At 38.4% G+C, this 20,407-nt stretch overlaps 1 protein-coding gene across 2 annotated transcripts in view; it reads left to right on the forward strand.

Annotated features, from left to right (window-relative positions):
* Nucleotides 1–218: 218 nt before the first annotated feature.
* GRIA4 (glutamate ionotropic receptor AMPA type subunit 4) overlaps nt 219–20,407 on the forward strand; it is a 228,106-nt gene continuing 207,917 nt past the window's right edge. For both annotated transcript variants that reach the window (XM_085309044.1, XM_085309043.1), the window contains exons 1-2: nt 219–409; nt 1,558–1,716. In XM_085309044.1, the coding sequence (XP_085165170.1) occupies nt 322–409; nt 1,558–1,716 (247 nt within the window). In that variant the 5' untranslated portion in view covers nt 219–321. The remainder of the gene's footprint in view (nt 410–1,557; nt 1,717–20,407) is intronic.

Consider the following 20,407-nt stretch of genomic DNA (forward strand, 5'->3'; position numbering starts at 1 on the left):
GCCGGACAGAAACCTCTCCCACGGCTATGGAGACTGCGGGAAAAACCCGGCGCGGCGGGATGGACTGCTGAAACGCCGGCAGCGGCAGCGAGAAGGAAAACACGGAGACAGAGAGAGAGAATAGCAAACAAATTCAGAAACAAAAATAAAAGCAAAAAGAAAGGAGGAGGAAACCTCTCCTTTTCTCCCCGTCCTTTTTTTTTTTTTTTTTTTTTTTTTTTTTTTCAATTCTTGTTTTTTTTGTAGCCGCCTCGTCCTCAATGCCTCTCTGAGCAGCATCTAGCGAGCGGGAGAAGGCGAGACAGAGAGGCAAAAGAGAAGATGAGGATAATTGGCAGACAGCTTGTCTTGTTGTTTTCTGGCTTTTGGGGACTAGCAATGGGAGCTTTTCCTAGCAGTGTGCAAATAGGTAAGCGCTGCATTGGGCTGCGTGCGTCTGTCAAGGCTTTCAATCCTTTGCAAAGTGAGTTGGAGAGGCGGCTCTGAAGGGAGCCTGCCGATTTCTCCTCCACCAGCATCCCATTTCCTGGCCCCACGAAAAGCGTGTGTGTGTGTGCGTGTTCGGGGAAGCGGGGTTCGGGAAAAGGATGCTGATCTTTTGCAAAGCTCGTTCTGACTCCCCGGGGTCTCTAGGAGGGGAAGGGGCTTGTGCGGTTTTGCAAGGAGGAGGAAGGGGGTGGGATGSCCCTGGGTGATTTCTGCCCCCTCCAGCACCCCCTTCTCCTGCCTGGCTCCCGGAGGGATGCCGATTGTCTATCCTGGCTGGATGTTGCAGTAGCTGGAAGGGGTGGTGGTGGGGAGTAAAACACAGCGCTGCCCATCTTCCCCCCCCCCCCAGTTGGAAAGTTTGGGATTTTGTAGGTCTCTCCGTATAGTCCTGTGCCCCCTCCTCACCCTTTGCCCATCGCCTCCTGCTTTTTTGCCTCTCCCTTGTTTCGGATGGGACGCAGTTATCTGTATTCCTTCCAGCTCCGCTCCATCACTGCATCATTTCTCGTGGACTTGTAACGATGCTGCTAATAACGCGGAGCTGCTCCCTGCCTGCACATGGCTGCAGAGGAGCAAAGTTCATTATATTCCAGTTTAGTGCAGATTATCCTACACTGAGATTTCTTTTTCTTTTCTTTCCTTTTTTTTTTTTTTTTTTTTTTTAAATCCAGAAAGCGTTGCTCTCCTTAATCAGCCTGCCACTTAATATAAGAGGCTGTTGAGTAGCTGATTTACCAATGTGTTCAGTATCAGGGAGATGGAGGCTAAACACTTTCAAAGGTCACTGTAATCATGACAAATCTGGGTATTTATGTATGAAAGGCTGGAAACTGAGAGGACAGAAAAGAAGTGGGAATGCAACTAGGAGGTTAAAATCGATTTGTGGACAGTGATTTAAAGCCAGCAGTTGTGATTACGAATATGATTAGTTCCTTATCCATTAAAGTCAGGACCAGCCTTACTGTGCAGCTTTGGGAGAGACAGTTGCTTGGTGTTACAGGATAGTAAGTAGCTTGCAAATAATTCACACTGCTTCSTCTGCTTTTTGCTTTTTGCTTTTTCTTGTAGGTGGTCTCTTCATCAGGAACACAGATCAGGAATATACTGCTTTTCGATTAGCAATTTTTCTTCATAACACCAGCCCCAATGCATCTGAAGCACCTTTTAATTTGGTTCCTCATGTAGACAACATTGAAACAGCTAACAGCTTCGCTGTAACAAATGCCTGTAAGTAAACGTGCCATTGACCTGACCAACTTACGAGTAAATTGTATTGAAAATAACAGGAAACCACATCATTATCTTGCATTGAAACACATCAGTAAGTCTGTCTTCAGTATAGCTGCCCTTTGCAGAAGAGGAAAAGGGGCAGCATCTTGGTTAGTTTCTAACTGGAGCAAAATCCTCTCTCCTGCCTTGTGCTGACTAACCTGATGTGACATTTACTTTAGTGTTATTACTGTAGTTTCTTGCTTTCTGGTTTCTATGGAGATGAATTTTGTGATTGTAAAGAAAAATTATGAATGTCTCGTTCAGTCAGTAAGCCCCACAGTTACTCTTGTTTGCTTTTGGGTATGGCATGCCTTACATGTACTTGAAAATACACAATAATATTTGTGATCACAAATGCTTTTCGAATGGCTGGAAAGGAGACAGGGAAGCAGTGGTGTGCAGGATAATATATCTGAGTTGGTTGACGCTGCAGTTGATCCGGTGATGTCACTTGAGGCAGCCCTGCTCTTATATTGTAGGTTGTAAATGTCTCTTATCRTCTCGTAATGCATACATCCTGTGGATATGTCTCTATGCATCCATACATTGGTGCCAAATCAAGTTAGTATCCGATCTACTTGATTTCACAAACCACCTCAACTGGAACAAATATTCTCTTCCTACTATATATTATATATATGCGTGCACATGCGCGCGTGCACACACACACACACACCATGAAAAAACAAAAAAGGAATACGCTTACCAACTGAGGTAACATTTACGTTTAAATTTTTTTAACAGAGTATAATTAGCTGCTTCCTACGTTTAGATCACCTCGGGGTCCTTCAGCCGTGGATAGAACACATGGTGGATGCTGTTTAATCTCCGAGAGTGGCAAAGCGTTAACTCTATTTATCTTCACACATATCAGGCTTTTGAAAAGGAATTTGTTTCATTTTGTAAGATAGTGGAATATAGCGTGGTAAAGCTAAMGACTGTAGTAACATTACTACTTTGATATTCATATTTCAGGATTTAGTTCTGTGGGTTTTTCTCTGTGGCCTTTAAGTTTTAGAATCCCTGTTCTTCATTCAAGAGTGAATTGCTTCTGGAAGTAGATGCCCTGAGCAACATTGCTTAGTGAGTTTAAAATAGAAGCGTACTGGAGAAGGTCTTACTGTTCGTTGTGCCTTTAAAATACATACTATGCTTATCTCCAGTTTCTCACAGCCATCTCTTCAGTGCTTTGTAATTTGTAAACATACTGTGTATTGTGCACTTCTTATGTATAATTTATTGAATGAATTGCTAAATTTATTTATTATATAAATTATATAAATTTATTATACAAGTCTTTGGTTCTCCAAGTTTCAGATGACCTTGCCAYCTTATTTAACAGGAAAAGCTTCTGAGCTGCCAAAATGGCTCCATTCATTTTATGCAGGAAAGACTGATGTCCCATTAAGTGTGAATTCTATATTAAGCAACGTATTAGTTGTGTTTAGCGTGAAAATCAATATCAAATTCCATAAGGAGAAAGCATTTCAAAAGGTGCTTTGAAACTGGAAGGAATCAGGTCTATGCAAGTGTAGTTCATTGAGAAAATATTACAATGCATATCAAATTTTGCAAATGCTGATTATATATTCTACAAGGAGAAATGACATACTAGTTTTTCAAAACTTTTATTTTTAGTAGAGGAGTAAGGGGCTATTTTTTTATATTGAAATCAGTAATTTTTGATGAAGTCAGTATTTTTTTATCTTAGATTCTGCCTACGCAATCAGTTCTAGCAAATAATTTCAGAGGTTATATTTCCATTTAAGTTTTTTTTTAAAAAATGCACCGTGTTTCAATTAGAACATTAGTGACTTGCATGGTTTTAAAATACAAATATATAAAACTAACCAGTTCTGTGAGAGTTCAATATCTTAGATTCAAAAAGATTTGCCCCAAACTTTTCTTCATTTAGACCATGCRAAGCTGATTCTTATCTATCATTCTAACAACTTTTGGTTATGTTTAGTTTGCACTATTTCAACTGAGGGAAACCTGTCCGCTTTTATTTCCTGTCATTTACAGAAAYAGTGATTCATAACCTGATCCTTTGTTTTTTTAACTGAACCCAGTTTCAGTTCTAGAGAGTTTAATGACTCAGAGATGATGAATCTGTACAGTATAAGGGGGGGGCAGAGAAAAGAAGAAAGTAAATGTATATCTTTATGCATTTATTTTATATTTTGCAACCTTGTGCCAATAATCTGACTTTCTTGTTTTTCTTTACCATTTTAATACTGAAGAATATTTTTTAATCAGCAAATGTTTTTCTGCTGAAACATAGGCAAAACTGACAGACAACTGCATGAGCAAATCACATGTCCCTAAAGCTAAATATGAGCAGAATCCTGCAAAAATCAATTGTCTGATAGCTGGAGGACACCAGCTTCCATGTGATGGAGTTTGCTGGCCTGACAGAGGCTCCAAAAGCRTAGACGTGTGAGATTTTCTAACCTAATTAACCCCCCCCCCATTATCAGCTCTGAATTAAGTGATTTCATCACAAGCCTACATGTGCAAAGATAACTCTTTCCTGGAGCRCTGTGGAAACAGTGGCTTTGGATCTTGCTATTTGCACAGAATTTAGTTAGTGCACATGTGTTCCCAAATACACAGTGCAAAAGCCTTAGAGCTACGGGACGGAAATGAATATTCATGTGAGTTTAAGCATAAAGATCTAAGACTTGACCAGYTACCCCTCTTTCTATTTCCATTTACTGCAGTGGTTACTTGTAAAGATGCTGTGTCTGGCCCACTGCACGCATTAGGGACAGTAAAAAGAATATTTCAAAGGATTATGGATGACATATTAGTGGGTAAATCACTGCAATACTAGAAGAAAAGTGTATATTTTTTCCAGTAGATAAAAACACTGAATGTTTATCCAGCAAAACTTTTGGAAATAGAATTTTGTGAGGATTTTTTTAATGTGTCTCTTCTAATGATCACCTTTGGCATTTTTGTTTTCTTTTAACAGACCCAGAACATTAGTAACTCTGTTCTGAATCAGGAACATATATGAAACAGGTTATTTAAGCAGATAGCCTCTGCTGTAGGTCAGCAAAATTTGACTGATCTGTATCAATTTTGATGTAGTCCTCTTTTTTTCCTCCTCCCACCTGTGTGTTTTATTTAAACCTATTCATTTCTTTTACACTGCATACATTATTCAGAGAATCTCTCTTACTGACAGAAAGAGCTGAAATTATTGCAAAACATGAATAGAACAAGATTTTTACTCATCAGAACACAATACACCAAAAATGAAACATTCAACTATTGCAATACATTGGTTTGCACATTATAAGCAGGAAATTTTGCTCATGATTTGAAATCAAGCTTCAAATTGATTTCAGATGTAAGAATTATGCATTGATATTTGGGGAGAATTGTATATATTTATTTTTTAGTTGAATGCAAAAGAAAATTTTCATTTCATGCACCATCTATATTACATTAGTATATCTCAGCAACACAGTCAACATTAAGCCTGCTTGCATACTTTTGAAAGATAGCTGTACAATTTTACAAAGAATTATTTACCCTCCAGCCTTCATCTTGTGGTTGTGAATATTTGTAACAGTATCAAAAATTGTTAATGTATAGCAARTCTTACAGTGCTTGTACAAGATTAGTCTAAACAGGGAAAAAAGAAAGATGTGTCAAGTGTTTTGTCAGTGTTTTATATTAGAAGTAAAGCTTCTCCCTTTGGGTCTCAGTTTGACTTTGTGTGGATTTGGAGATTAATATATTCCTCATAAGTGTAATTTGGGGCAAATCAACCACCCTTCTTTTTTCATTTCACACACAATTCAGCTCTTATTAGATTTTAGTATATACTATTGAACAAAAGATAACTTTGTTTATTACATGTCACATGGCTCGGAAGAAAAAAACCTACTGGAATCAAAAATCTCGCATATTGGAATAATTTTCCTCTTTCTGCAGGGTTTGGTCTCTCTGATTTTTCTGATTTTTTTTTTAATACTGTCTCAACGTGCAGTGTAGAGCTCCAGCCTAACGCAAGGTTGGTGGCCGATGGACGTCGCCAGCGCGGGTGCGGGTCCTGTGCTGGCTCTGGCGAGGGGGCTCCGAGCTGGCTCTCGAGGACAGCCCCTGGGACCGTCCCTCTCCCAGCCTGCCCCCGCGGGGCCCTGCTCCACCTGGCGACTCTTGGGGCACGGGGAGGCTGTGCCATCTCGGAGCTGACTTTTCTGCTGAGGCATCCAGAAAAATTAGCAAATAGACTCAAATGTAGCGTTGGTTTTAAACTCTGAGTATGTGTAATTTTTACTTAAAGTAGCTTCAGCTTTCATTTGCTGAGCTGCAGCATAATGAGATTTTCATTAAATTTGCTTATTAATTCTGATTTAACAATTACAGCTCAGTTCAGCAGTAGGCGTGTAACCTTACTTTAATTGTCAGCATTATGTAAAATCATCGTGTTTTTCYTTATTTAGAAAGGCAAGTTTCGTAAGACTGAATAGTGTTTTGCTGTCGGAGTAGTACCGTATTCCCAAGGATGCATTTTGGAGTATATTGAGGGTTACCATAAAGGTTTACTATACAGTCAGGTTTGAACTGCAAAAGCAAATGTGGTGCCAGTTGACTAGAAAARTAGAACTGGATTTAATGTTACTCTTCTAAAACAGGATTGATTATAAAARTCCATTTGAAGTGAGTGTTTTGTTTTTATCCATGGAGTTTTTCTCAAGCTAGACCCCAATTATTGGAAACATTTTTCCCTTAAAATTTCTGCTACTAGCACTTGCTGATGGAATCCAAGAATATTTGTGTACTTAGGTGTCACTTGCAGCAAAAGGGTATGTGTGTACCAGGGAGAAAATCTATATTCAAACAGATGCATAGTTCTAAATGCAATCCCTGTAAAATAGCTGCACAGCAGAGAGAAAATTGGCTATCAATAGTTCCAATCCATCAGAGTCTGGATTTAATTTTCAGGGTTATTATTGGGAAAATAAATGATGGACCTTCACTGAAATACAGTCAGATTTCTTCAGAAAACACAGAACATTGTCTCTCTGGCATGGTATAAGGCTTTTGTCCTAGCATTTTACTGGACTGAGAAAAACTGTAAACCCAGAAGYTTTATTGTAGGCTACAGAAATAATTTCATCTTCCTTTTAGAGGATTAGTAGTGAGGACTGAGTTCCTTCATTCCTTCTGCAGGCATAGTACAGTACTTAAGACAAAACACGCTAACAAGTAAATTAAATTGATTAACTTCAGCTTTATCATTGTAATCTGTTTGTATGCTAGTCAAAATAGCTCATGCATTTCATTTTTAGGCCTTGATTGTTTTGAGATTTGCTTTTTCCTAAGAGAGGAAGCAGTCTGCTTTGATTTCTTAACTGTTTTAGATYCTACTATAAATTGTGCAAATTCATATTGTAAGCAGGTAACGTTCTTTGGATTTAAACATATTCGACCAAATATTCTTCTCTCATACATCATATTCCTTAATATTAATATGACTGTGTGACTGATGTAAAGGGGATGAAATTTGTGCTAGGGCAAACCTGAAGAAATCAGTAAGATTGTACCAGTGTAATTGAAACGAAAAATTGGCCTTTGCTGTAGAGTGTTGTTTTTCTGTATGGTTAGCTTGAGGCGATAATTTTGGACTAATACARCACTACATCTCTTTGTTAGCATGGACAGGAGCTTCTGCAACTTAGATGGGCATACTTATATTTCAGTTATGTGTCAGGACATGAAGCCAAACAAAGACAATTATTCCTGTGTATATCAAGAACAGTTCTTAAAAATTCAGGAAAATATCTTTGAGTTTACTCAWAAGTAACTGATCTTACAGTCTGATTCCCAACTTTGGTGTTGGTTTGCTTTTAACCATTTTCTCAGAAGTTCCATTAACTTCCTCTGTCTAGTTTGGGCTCTTGCATGATCTTTTTTTTTTTTTGTTGTTTGTTTTTTTGTTTAAAGATCTTACTGGTCTTTAACAAAGTATAGGTTCCATTGTATAGGGGCTGGATACCCTGAAAAATTCCATACAAGTGATGTCTATTTTCAGGCACCCARACTCAAGCAGAGAGGCATTTTGGCTTTCACAGGACATTCCAGTATTTTCCACAGTACTTAGCAGTACCTACCTTGCCACTGGGAATTGCTTATTCCCGAGTGCTTTGGAAACTCTGTCTTACCTACGTGACTTAGTATGGGTCAGCTGTCTTGCCTCAATAGTGTTCCTTTTTTTTCTGAGAGCTATGTTTCTTTCCCATTTGTTTCTTCATAGTCCTGATGAGGCATCTGCGTGACTTGTTCAAATAATTGCAGCTATTTATTTTATTTCTGATTCCTCAAGGTAAGAAGGCAAAACCAGAGTGTCAAATATGCATCCTCTTTATCTGGCTCTGCAGTGTAAGGACCCAGCCCATCCTTCCCCTTCACTAGGTTTCTTAAAATGTGATTATAGATAAGCTTTATGTTGACCTCAGCGGGGAGTACATGGATGCATATTAACAAGCTACTTTTCTTGCTGGGTTTTGGCCAGCTATACTAACATTAACAAATTCCAGTTCAAATATTGGCCTTCTTTCCCGAGGCAGAGCTGTCTGATTTAAATAGCAACTTTACCTGAGTAGGAATTGCAGAATGGAGGCCATTATAATTAAGGACTAGTAGGAATCAGATGTTGTGCAATGTGAACATGTTCACATTCTTTTGTCCAATAGCTATATTTGAAAGAATTAAGTTACTTAACTCCTGCTATTTTTTTTTAAATATATGTATTTAGAAATTAGGTGCCTGGTATGTAATTGCCTATTTTAAAAGACTTTCATTGGCGATACTGTTTTCTTGTATTCCACAGGCTATTTCATTGCTATATTTAAATGCAACCATTGCTCCTGAAAAATGCAGTTTAGTGCAGTACCTTTCTATATTCTAAAATCATGGACAACATGAGCGTGACTGCAGGTATTTTCTGTAAATATAAACAACACAAAAGAAACAAAAAACACTTGGAAAGGAAAACTTTTGACAATCTCATTTATTGGATTCTTTGCAGAGAAAGCCTGTAGACACATTTTGAAGACTGATATTAAAATGTATCAGCTTTTAACTATTCATAACAGCTCCTCATTTTTTCACTTGCGGACCCTCTCTGGGGTAGATTTGGTGCCGTTTCTGCATGCACACTCCTCCAGCTGCTTTATGGTATGTTTGCATAGCACTCTCTTAAATGCATAAAAGTTGAGCTTCATTTTTATTTGCAAGTCATCACTGCTTATAATTCAGGATTGCTTGGTGAATATCTATTAAACAGGTGTTTTAAGGAGGTTCACGGTTAGTTACTGAAAAGAATTAGGACTTTAATTTGTCTTTGCTTCAGTTTTCAGATCTTCAGCAAGAAGACTTCTACAAAATTCACTTTTTCACTTTTGGAGATAAAAGACAATGTATTAGGAATTATTATGCCAAATAGGAATTATTACACAAAATATTCTGTTTTGGTCATTTTCTTTTACAGTTTAGTGTTCTGCTTCATTTCCTTTGGGTAAAGTGATATTACATGGCCTTTTTTTTCAACATTGGGGTCAGATCTGTTTACTCAGTTGGTAAAATGATTAATGTAATATGCAGTTGAGCTAAAGGCAGAAGAAAGGGAGAAAATTCTTTTAGAGCAAAAAGAGAATACAAAATGTAAGTTATTATTTGTCCCTAGAAGGTTCCTGCTCTGTGTTCATGTTCTTAATGTGCAGTACCAGTATATTCCACACTACGACTTAGTGTGAGATACAAGTCTGTACTGTACTGTATTCAAATCTGGAAAATAGTATTGGGTATAAGTGAAAAATGCTTTTTTGTTCAAGTGCAGATATATTCACGGAGTAAAAAGGTATCGCATTAAAAAACATACCAATACACTTAGCCCTTTGTGTCCTCACTCAACCTGATGGGAAAAAGAACAAGGCTTTACAGACTCAATCTCAGCAGAGACATGAAAGGCTTTTTATTAGTGATTTCCTCCAGGTTTTCTGTATGGATCCATTCTGAAGGGTTTTGCTAATAAAGGCCTTCAGGCTTCATCATTTCCATCCATTTAAACGGAGATCAGTTTTTAAGAACAGGCTTTGCAAAACCACTGCAGTTTGGAGTATAATTTCCTTTGAAAATGAATAGTCATGTGCTCTTGACTGACTCAGGAGTTTTTCCTAATCTTTCCTTTCTGCTCCAAGTGGGAAACACAAGCCAGATAAGCTGCCTCTTGGGGCTGTTTGCACACCCAGTTAACTCTGCTTTTGTAATCTAGTTGTTTGTGGGGTCTCCAGGTGAAAGCTGCTTAGGCAGCTGCTTTCTTAAGTCGTTTCTTGTGTCAGTATCCTTGTTCAGTGTTTCTCTTGGGTGATAAAAGTAACAAGCTAAGATTTAAAATGGTGCATGATTATGTAGCTAAGAAGAACGGAAGTTGTGAGTGCCTGGAGACATAAACAAAGCCCCAAGGAAAAGAGCACCCGAAGTCACTAGTATGGTTGTGAGGACCCCCATTGGCATGTGTTGTAGGGTTATATATGCTTCATGGAAGTACGTGGTTGGCAGATCAGGCTTAGCGCCACACGGAAGTAGTCCAAGTTACAAATCTTTACAGATGTTGCAGAAAAGATATGAAACCAGTCTGGTGTATGATAGTTTGCCTGCTGGCTGTAAGCATCAGCGCTTCAAAGAAGAAAAAGTAAAGGCAGCAGTCAAAATAATTAGGAGAGTGGATATTGTGTAATTGTGTTCACAGCTAGGTGATACCAGTTTGATCACCCAGACTGACCAACATGCAGCCAGTCAGTCTCAATTAATTTCTTTATCAAACCTGTAATTCTTTTCTGACTGGATACCTGCCTATTCCGAATACATACAATCCTGACTGAAGGAAGCATAGGTAAATCGTTATGACATCAACACCTCATTTGGATGTATCATCCACTGTTTTTATCTTTGCATTGAATATAGGAGTCCTAGAGAGGTGGCAAGCAGAGCAAGAATGGCCTACTGGGTTTGTTATKACTCTTTAATTTAGAGAGGTGCCATAATCAGCAAAATTTGTACCCAGTCACTGCAGTCCTTCAGCTCCTGGGGCCTCTTGAGGATTTTTTTTTTCTTTTTTCTTTTTTTTTATTGGTTGGTTTTCTGCTGTGTCTAAGCAGAGAGGCGGTATAAGATGCCCTTGGTTTTGAGGCTCACATGAGAGCAAGACATTTAAGGCTCTATTGTGGCGTTTTTCAAATACCATTGAAAAAAAACTTCTAGTGGACACAAATATATATATAYTTTTTTCTCCTAACAGAGAACATCCAGCAGCAAGTATGGCTTAAAGTAATAGTAATGTAAGCTTGGTAAATACATTAAAAGTTCATAATGTTTTTCTTTTTTTTCCTAATAAGTGCATGATAAGCTACACCAGTTGAATTCACAGGCTTTCCCATCTACAAATGCAACTTAATGGTCATGTGTTTTACACATATTTCACTTTCTATGAGCCACAGAGGATGTGAATCTATTACTACTTCTACCTGGAGGGTTTGGGCTGTTAGCTTAAGGTACGGACACTTATGAATTTAGCTTTGGAAGTCCCTGGTTTCATCTACTTTGTGTCAGAGGAGATGGCAGCCTGAACACAGACACAATGATGAATGAGATTTAATGCACAAGAATATTTGCAGAAAGCAAAAGCCTGAATAAAGGAATACAAGAAGTGCTCCCATAGCTGTCTTTGATGATCTGCTTTACTATTCTGAATGTAAACATATGTGTGTGGAAAGAGGACAGACTTTTTATTCTCTTATATCATAAGTCATCAGAACTGGGCAAAATGGTAACATGAGACCTCAGCAATTAATTATACTAATAGCTGTATTTGCAGTGTCCTGTTTACTACCATTTCATCAGTTAAATCATTTGCTTAAATGATTTATAGTACAGCTAGCATTAAAATAAGTGAGAAAACGACAAGGTGTTTTTAGATAATTAATTCAGAAAAAAATAGACACTGTTAATGCAATCTGTGCAGTGTATAATTGCTGACGCTCTGTGAGCCGTTCTGTGAGATGATCTGAACTTCTGCACGTGAGTTGGTTTTGCCTCCTTGAGGACCTTCATAGAATCAGAAAGGATTTATTGCTTGGGGTAATGAATCTACCAGGGCCTGCTCCCCAAGTCTCACCCTCAGTGAGGAATGACTGGTGTCCAGCAGGGCTTGCTAGATAGRGAATTCTGTGCCTTTGCAGGCAGAGCACCCAAAGAGGAGCTGTCAGTGCAGAGGATGAGTGAGTGATGCTTGTAAACTGGTGACTGTAGCTGATGTGAGCTGATAACACTTCGAGAAACCTTAAACTGGAGATAYGCTTTTGCTAAGTTGAAAATTTAATACAGAGAAGGATGTAGCAAACAATCCACATGTCCAATGGAGTACAGTAGGTGTTAACAGGYGTTGAAAAGTGCGAGAATAAAAAGTACTGCTCAAAAAGACAGTAAAAAAATTGTGCGCTCTCCCATCTGACATCCTACTCTGTTTGTTGTGAAGTGTCCTAGCTTTTCATGAAGAAATAGGCACAGTCTGCAAGAAGAAACAAGAGTGGAAGCAGTAGGCAAACTGCTGATGCCTGCGTGGCTGGAGAAGTGCTATGATGGAGACAGCACTCAGCATCCTGGAAGTGGCTGAGGGGTCCATTCCCCTTCCTACCTCTCATCTAGGGACAACCTGCTGGATTTAACAGGTCTTATTAGCTCCTGTAACATTTAAATTGATTGCAAATAGCCATCAGCATAATTACTGAGGAGAAAAGGAGTGAAGGGGCAGAGGATAAAATTTTTGTTTCTTGATTATGAACAAGAAAGAAAATACATCCTTATAAAACCTCRCAAAATTGTGCCCATTTCCCCCACACTCAGTCTGCCTTTGAGTCTATCATGGTCTGTACTTTTATATTTTAAGGGAGTGAATGGAAGGAGGGAGTGGTGATCTCACACTGGAAAAGACAGTTTATGCAGGTGAATTGGATTGTTTTCCTCCATTCTTCTCTGGGATTCGACAGATGTAGAAGGACTCCTGCATTTTTATTTCCTGATGTAAGCCCCAGAATGCCCATTATTCTTTCAGTTACTGTTTTTGATGGGAATCTTTTGCACTTTAGTACTGCTGGCAGGCAGCACAGCTTCACACCTTAATCACATTTTCTTTGTCAGGCTTTCACATACTATGCAAAATATGAAACTAGCAGAAAACCCTTTGATCACTTACAATAATGGAATAGTTATTTTAATTCCTTACATTTATATACAGTCTGTGAGATTAAAGTGAGATCCAGCATAATATTGCACCTTAAAGGTGTGGATATCCCCTGCCAGCAGCATCACCTTGAGCAACTGTTCTCCATGGCCTCAGTTTCTCCCTCCTTTAGCTATGTCAAGCAGGGCCCTACTGCCATCTTCCTCTTCACATCTGTGAGTAGCTGATTACATAAATAAAATTATTAAGAGAGTATGAATGAGGGGAATCAGCAGCATGAGGAAGGTTTTCTTTCCTGTGTGAGGCTATAAAAGTCAGGAGAACATCAAAGGATGAAGTGTCTCTTCAGTTCAAAGGAAGCGTGTTTACAGGAGGCACTTTATTTCTTGACTGCACGTGTAGATCTTAGTAGCATTAGTGGAGCTAAATGTATACAACCGAGAYTGTAATACACAGGTATAGTTTTAAATCTGTTGCTTTTTTAAGATTTACATTAGGATAATGCACACTACCTTCTTCTCCAGTCCTTTTTTTGAAAGTATTGTCTGAAGACTATTGGAGTTATTGATAACAATAAATTAGTAGTTTCCATGTATTGTAATAAGTCCTTTGGGGCCTTATCTTGCCTAAAAAAACATGCTTCCCACTTTACTAAAATTACAAGTTTAGCCTGAAGGAGGATTTGAGAGACTGATGTATCACCCATTCTGAATTTTTTTGTGGAAAAACCTGATACGGTACTGGAAGCATGGATGGGAGTTAATTTACTTGGACCAGTCTATTCATTTCTTCATAAAGTTATTGTTGCCTAAAAGCCTCTGTAGATAATGTATAACTAACAGAGAGCTGTCCCCTCTTTGTACACTTCTTTCAGCTAATTCAATAATTCAAATACTAAATTTAGCCCTCAAAGACAGTTTTTGGAGTTATGACAGTCCCTGAAGGACTTTGACTTACAATTATTCACATAGTTTTTTTTTTTTTTTTTTTTAATTTATGACAGAAATAAGAACTCCATAATAATATTCTTCCTTTTGCTTACTTTGAACTGTGTGTGTGAGAAGGAAGGAAGTCGGGGATTTCTGGAGCACAGCTCTGCCTTAGTGCTCTGCTGTTTCTCACAGTGCATGGAATCCAGAGAAATTTCTCAGAACGTGTACAGAATGTGTAAAATCAAAGAGGAACTTGGCCCAGAGCGGCTACTGATACGTTTAACGCTTAGCTCTTTCCACCTAATTATTGTTCGATACTATTTGAGGATGTATATGTGAACTGTCACGTTTGTTGGGTCTCCTGTGTGCCTCTGCGCATCACTGCAGAGCGCTTGCAGCTCGCAGGAGTGTTGTGGAGCGATTTGTCCCTCTCTGCTCCGTCGGCAGCTGCGTTGCTGCCCGGAGAGCGTGCTAGGTCCCAAGGAAGGRGCGCAGATCTCTTGGGTCTGAGGTAGTAGTAAGAGTATCCTGGGGAAAAAAGAGAGTGGGGAGCTGGAGGCGGAGCGGAGTCGCGTCTCAGCAGGATGCCCGTGCTGGGTGTCCGTCCTCAGCAACCCCGGGCATCCTCCCTTCCCAGACCACCGAAAGCTTCCCAGACCTTGGTGTAGAGACCCTGCCGACAGCATGGTGTGGTTGTAACTGATAGCAGGGATTATACTTTTCATCATACCTCCCAGCTCTGTTTYCTGTGTTCCTATGAATGCTATTTTGTTCGGTGTGTGACATTTCTCTGGTTCCCATGAAGGGAGTGGAGGACGTGGAGTGGAAGTGAGCAGAAGGTGCAGTACTTCTGGGGAGGACTGAGAAATGAAATCCATGTTTCTTCTGCATGCTCACTTAGGGAGAATGGAAGAAAGAACCTTTTCTTTGGGTTCAGTTCATATTTTCATTGAAACAACCTAAAAATTAAGTGTTCATATTTTAAGGACTAAGAAGCAAATTTAAGTGTAAACCTAAAACTCCTAAGCACTTTCTCTTAAAGGGTGCTGTGTTAAATATGTTTATTTTAATTTCCGATTAAGTTAATCTTTATTCAAATAAACAAGCTATGACCCGAAGAAAAGTCTTTCAGTAGTAGAAGCGGAAAATATCTGATGTGCAAGATGAATGYTTTTCAGATATGCTTGGGATGGTGAGACTACACCTCAGTCCTGAGAGGAAGGGAAGTGTAAATGGGAACTGAGGAACAATCACATTCCTTAAAACATCTTTTTTTTCTTTTTTTTAACTGACATTCAAAAGAACCAGGATGCTACTATATAAATCTTTTATATATATATATATATATATTTAAATGAATGAATGTTGGCAAAACTGGCGTTTTTCACTTTCACACTCGGATGAGTGTTGCTCTGGATTAAAGCTGTTTCGCACATCATTAGAGGCATGCTGGGTTGTTGCTGCCTCACCACCGCACCTGAGATGTGGCAGCTCGCCCGGGCAGGACGYGCGCGGCGTCTTGCCGGCTGATGCTGGTGTCACCGCTGCTGCCGTCCCCAGCGCAGCGCTGCAGTGACCAGAGCTCAGCCTCGGAAAGGGCCTTCAGACGCTTGGGTGAGAGGCAGGGCTAGTTTCAGTCTTGAAAAGATGAGCGTAAGCTGCAGTGCTAGAGTGAAGGGGACAGGAGCTATCTAGAGTCCACTGGGGCAGACCTGCAGTGAGGTCCAGAATCCGCGCTGAGCGGTGCCTTCCTCTGGGGTTGCCCGAAAAGGGGGCTGTCTGTCAGGAAGAAGTGCTGTTTGGTGTCAGGGAAGCAGAACCCTGCCTCATGGGCCTACTCGCAGAGGAAGGTGTCATGGAGMGTGAATAAAGAAGGCATCATCTGCTCTTAAATAGAGGTGGTAACCTATAAACACTTATTAACAATCTAATGCCTRCTGCAGCAAATACTGTCATTGAAAGAACAGTTGTAACCGCAAAGGTGAATTATAAGTGACTTCAAAAATAGATGATTTCAGAGAGAAACTCCCAGACTCCTGTTAACCAAAATGGCTAGTGCTTGTCTGAATAACTTGAAAATATGTAGTGTTTTTTTCTCACTCTTCACCRTTAATCTGATGTAGTTTCGTCTTAAGAGCATGTCTCCTAAGTGTTTCTAGCAAGACATCTTGAAATGCTGCCAAAAGACCTGGACAGCTGTATACCTTGCTTTTAACAGTGACAGTTTTGCACCACACATCATGCCATTGCATAGCAAGGATAGTAAATATCAGATTTTAATTATCAAGTGTACTTGTAATTCTTGAATGTGAGATGGATAAGTAGACTAGGCTGGCTTTGCAACATAAAAAGATAAAAAGAAGATGGTGCATAGATAATAGAGTAGACACTGAAGCAGAAGGTAGAGAATTTTGTTTTCCTCCATTTTACTTTGCTGCCGCTGTTTGAACTCTGGAAATTGTTCCAGGAAGAGGGCTAGAAACAGAACAAATACACATCCATCATAAATGCTTAGAATTCTGAAATTAAGCTTTAAATATAACGTAAACTGCTGAGCACAGAATGTCCTAATATCTTGTTATATTTTTTGGTAAATATTTTTCTAGTTATATAAATAGCACCCATTTAAATTTTGGATATATTCAATAAAATATTTAGTAACTATATCCCTTCCAGTTGTTCTTGAATATACAATACTTTTAATTGACTTTGTGATAAATATTCCAGGCAGTGTTCATCAATTTTGTCATTACTTGAACCATATTTAGGTAATAAGCTTCACAGTCAGTCTTTCTTTTATAAACATATTGTCATCTACTTTAACAATTATTTTCCAGCATAAATTCAAAGCACATGAGAAAATTATTGTATACACAATATACAATACTTGTGTATGTGTATGTGTATATATGTGTGTGTATATATATGTGTGTGTGTACATATATATATATATATATATATATATGTATATGTATAACCAGCTACAAGTTCAGCCTAGACAGTAAGTAGGCTGTTGCTTAACTATCAGGCTGCCTTTAGAGGATTAATCAGCCGTAAGAAAATGAGTACATAGTTTTATATCAGTGAAGATAATTGTTATAACTGAGAGTTCTTTGAAACGAAAGATGGATAAATGGCACTTGTGAAAAATATATGTCCAGACTTTGGAACATCAATTTAAATAAAAGACATAGTGGGAGCTAGAAACTGGAAACTCACATAATGCTTTTTTTTTTTTTTTTTTTTTTTTTCCCTTGTGGAGTTGTCTCAGTGCACTTTCAATAAACATGTTACTTCAATGCAGCGTGCTGGTTGTGTGTAGGCTTAGTGGCAGGTCTGTGTTGCGGTGCTGCTAAGTGTTGTGGTGCTCAGGTGGTGCAGGGTGGRGCTTCGCCTGGGCCCCGTGTCTGGGCCCTTGGACAGCTTGCAGGAGCGTCAAGCCTCCTGTGGGAGCTCAGAAAGGCTCCTAGGTCCATTCAATTGATTTACTTGCGCTGTGTTACCACTGTAGTTGGAAAAATCGTTCGTATATGGGAAGGAGGGATTTCTGAGTGAAAAAAAAGCATTTGTCGTCATTCAAAAAAGTCTTAAAAATTCAAAGGAATGAGATACCTGGTTTCCAGTGTAAGCTGGACACCTTTGAAAACACCTGCTTATCAAATTAGGGACAGAGGCATCGTTTATTTATTTCCTAGAGGCATAGCTGAGATTTTCCCCAAATGGACAAAAAATACCTACTTTTGGCTTSCTTAATGTCTTTCACCTGCTGATTTCAGAGGTGTTTGCATTACCCATTAATTAAGTTTCTGAATGTTACAAGATGTAGGTGTAAAATATAAAAAGATCATTTTGCCTGCCTCCCTTTCAATGGGATGTAAGCAGGTAACAAAGTTGAAGAAAACACAAATCAGAAAATGCCTGTGTTCTTGAATTTTGCAGGCAGGTGTGAAAGACAAGATCTCTAAACCCTAAGACCAATATTCAGTAGTTAGAAGCAATGAGCAGTCTTCCTCATTGTCACTATCATAGAAAAACAGAAGTAATCTGGGCTATTTTCTGCTGATCAAACGCCTTGGACCTGATTTTCAGCAGTGCTGTGCTGAGAACACCTGCTGCTCCAGCAACAGGACATCTAATGGGAGATGCTGTTACTCACTTTTCTGAAAAGGGCTCGATTTTTCTCTTGATTCTATCAACTTACATCAAAGGCAGTTTATTTTGGCTGAAGAAAAAAGTCAAAAAGATTTGTGCTGGAGCACATGTGTGAGTTCAGCCTATTATGGGATCAATAATTATGTAAAGTAGCTTTAACTATAAACTTCTAATTCAATTTCAATTTGTAGTATTAAAAGAATACAAGCCAAACTCCCTCTTTTATAGTTTCTAGGACAAATGAAATCTTCAGAAAGATTCAGTGCCCAGCAAGATCTGCTGCATGTTCAACAGGTACATAACGGTGGCAAAATGACCCTGCTAACACCCTGTCCAGTTTCCCACAGCTTGGTCATCAGTGTGCCAAAGGCAGAAATGTCATTACATCCAGATGTTCTCCTCAGCAACAATCAGTTATTGCTATAACTGACCGTACACAAAAAAATGAAGAAAAGGAAATAAGTGATGTAAACTATTCAAATCCAATAATTATTTCAYGGCATATTTCTATTCCTCTTTTCTAGGAGTGTAAGGAGGCATTTTTGTACTTCAGAAATAAACTACCTGATAGCAATGAAAACTAAAAGCACTGGACAGTCAAGCTAAAAGTAAAAATAAATATTGCTTTATAATTCATACAATGTGAATTTAACAGTTCTACTTCAAAAACAAGGTACAATGTTGTACTATCTCAGAGAAAAATCTGCTTTCRTGATTCTTCACAAAAATTCATTCAACTCAAAGTCATAGCGATTAAGTGTATGCTTAAAATTAATTATACACAAGTTTTAAGTGTTAGTTGGACAAGGCCATGCCRTGATTCAGTGTATTTCAATCTTCTTCAGGCAGAAGTGCAAATATTTTACAAATGGGGAAGCAAAAGYGAAATATTTGGTCGAGGCCAAATAACCAGTTATCAGCAGGACTAGAAGGAACCAAATTCTCYGCCTAGTTCCTTGTCAGAGGGCATACATTTCAGACCCATTTTATTATTTAGATACAGGTATAAGAAATTTCCTCATGGTCGTGTTTTATGATTKCCTTTATTCTTTGGAAATATTCTCTCTGAAAAATAGGAATTATTGCTGTTTAAAGGGCAAATGAACTGTTATGTGACAATTTGTTACTATTATGAAAATAAATAGTTATTTGTGTATATTTTATTCTTTTTGTCTGACAGTGTTGTCATTAAYAAGTTTACAGCCATAGCAATATGTTTCACTTTCCCCAGTACCATTAAAGCTGTCATTTAGTTTTAGTGTGTGATGTACAATTGCTTGCTAGCTTGTCATCAAGTTTMAGTTGGTATTTCCTGCAGCATAGAATGCACTTTTTCCTGGCAAAAATGATTCATTGATTCTAAAGGACAAGGACAGACACTGAACTATTGCTTTATTTTTTTTATTATTATTATTATTTTTGTTTTAATAGTTTATTTACTTAATGTGTCATTTGAACTTTTCAGTCATGAATCTTTACTTGAAATTATTGAGAGTCTGAAAACATATCCTCTGTTAACCACTCCATTCATTCCATGAGTGCTTTATATTAATATTATAACACTATATTAATRTTGTTAAATATGTCTCTGCCAGTCACAATGCTTTTTTGCAGGGATAGGTTGGATAAGGTGGCCTTGAAAGGRACCCTTTAAAGGTCTCTTGCAGCACTAATTTGTAGAATAATAACAAGGAAGAGGTATATTAAGGAGCAGGGAGATACATGTTGGMTTTTTAATAAAACTTGAAGTATGGAAATGAACTGGAGACAAACTTTCAAAGTTTTGGAAACACTTGTGTAAAGTGAGATCTTATTTTTCATATATGTTTACTGTATCTCCCCTCAAAAAAAGCTTTTATGCAGCAAGTTCAAAAAAAAAAAAAAATTTGTTTTTTACATGACAAGTGGTAGACCTCTGTGACTTTTTGCCAAAGAAAACTATGGATGCAAAAAGTTTTCATGGATTTGATGATAAATTCCAATAGTTATTTATCTTATTGAAGATAAATGTTCAATAGTTAAAAAAAGAGATCCGTGGGGCAAAACACGTCAAGCACAGAGAGACTTGTGAGCTGTAAATAATTAGATGCTGGGAGAGTGCTCTGGGGACGTATCCACTTTGGGCCACTGTCGCAGGTAGGATATTGAGTTAGGCGGATTCTTGACGTGAGCCGATACTGCCACTCTTATTTCACTGGGTACTTCCAATCCCCCTAGGATTGTAGATTCAGTGTGTTACATTATGCAGACATAGGAACAGGCTTAAATGAAGGCTAACCAACATCTTTGGAGGTAGTTGTGC

The sequence above is a fragment of the Rhea americana genome, unplaced genomic scaffold, assembly GCF_003343005.1.
Source record: "Rhea americana isolate MKP2758 unplaced genomic scaffold, rheAme1 scaffold_29, whole genome shotgun sequence".
NCBI lineage: Eukaryota > Metazoa > Chordata > Aves > Rheiformes > Rheidae > Rhea > Rhea americana.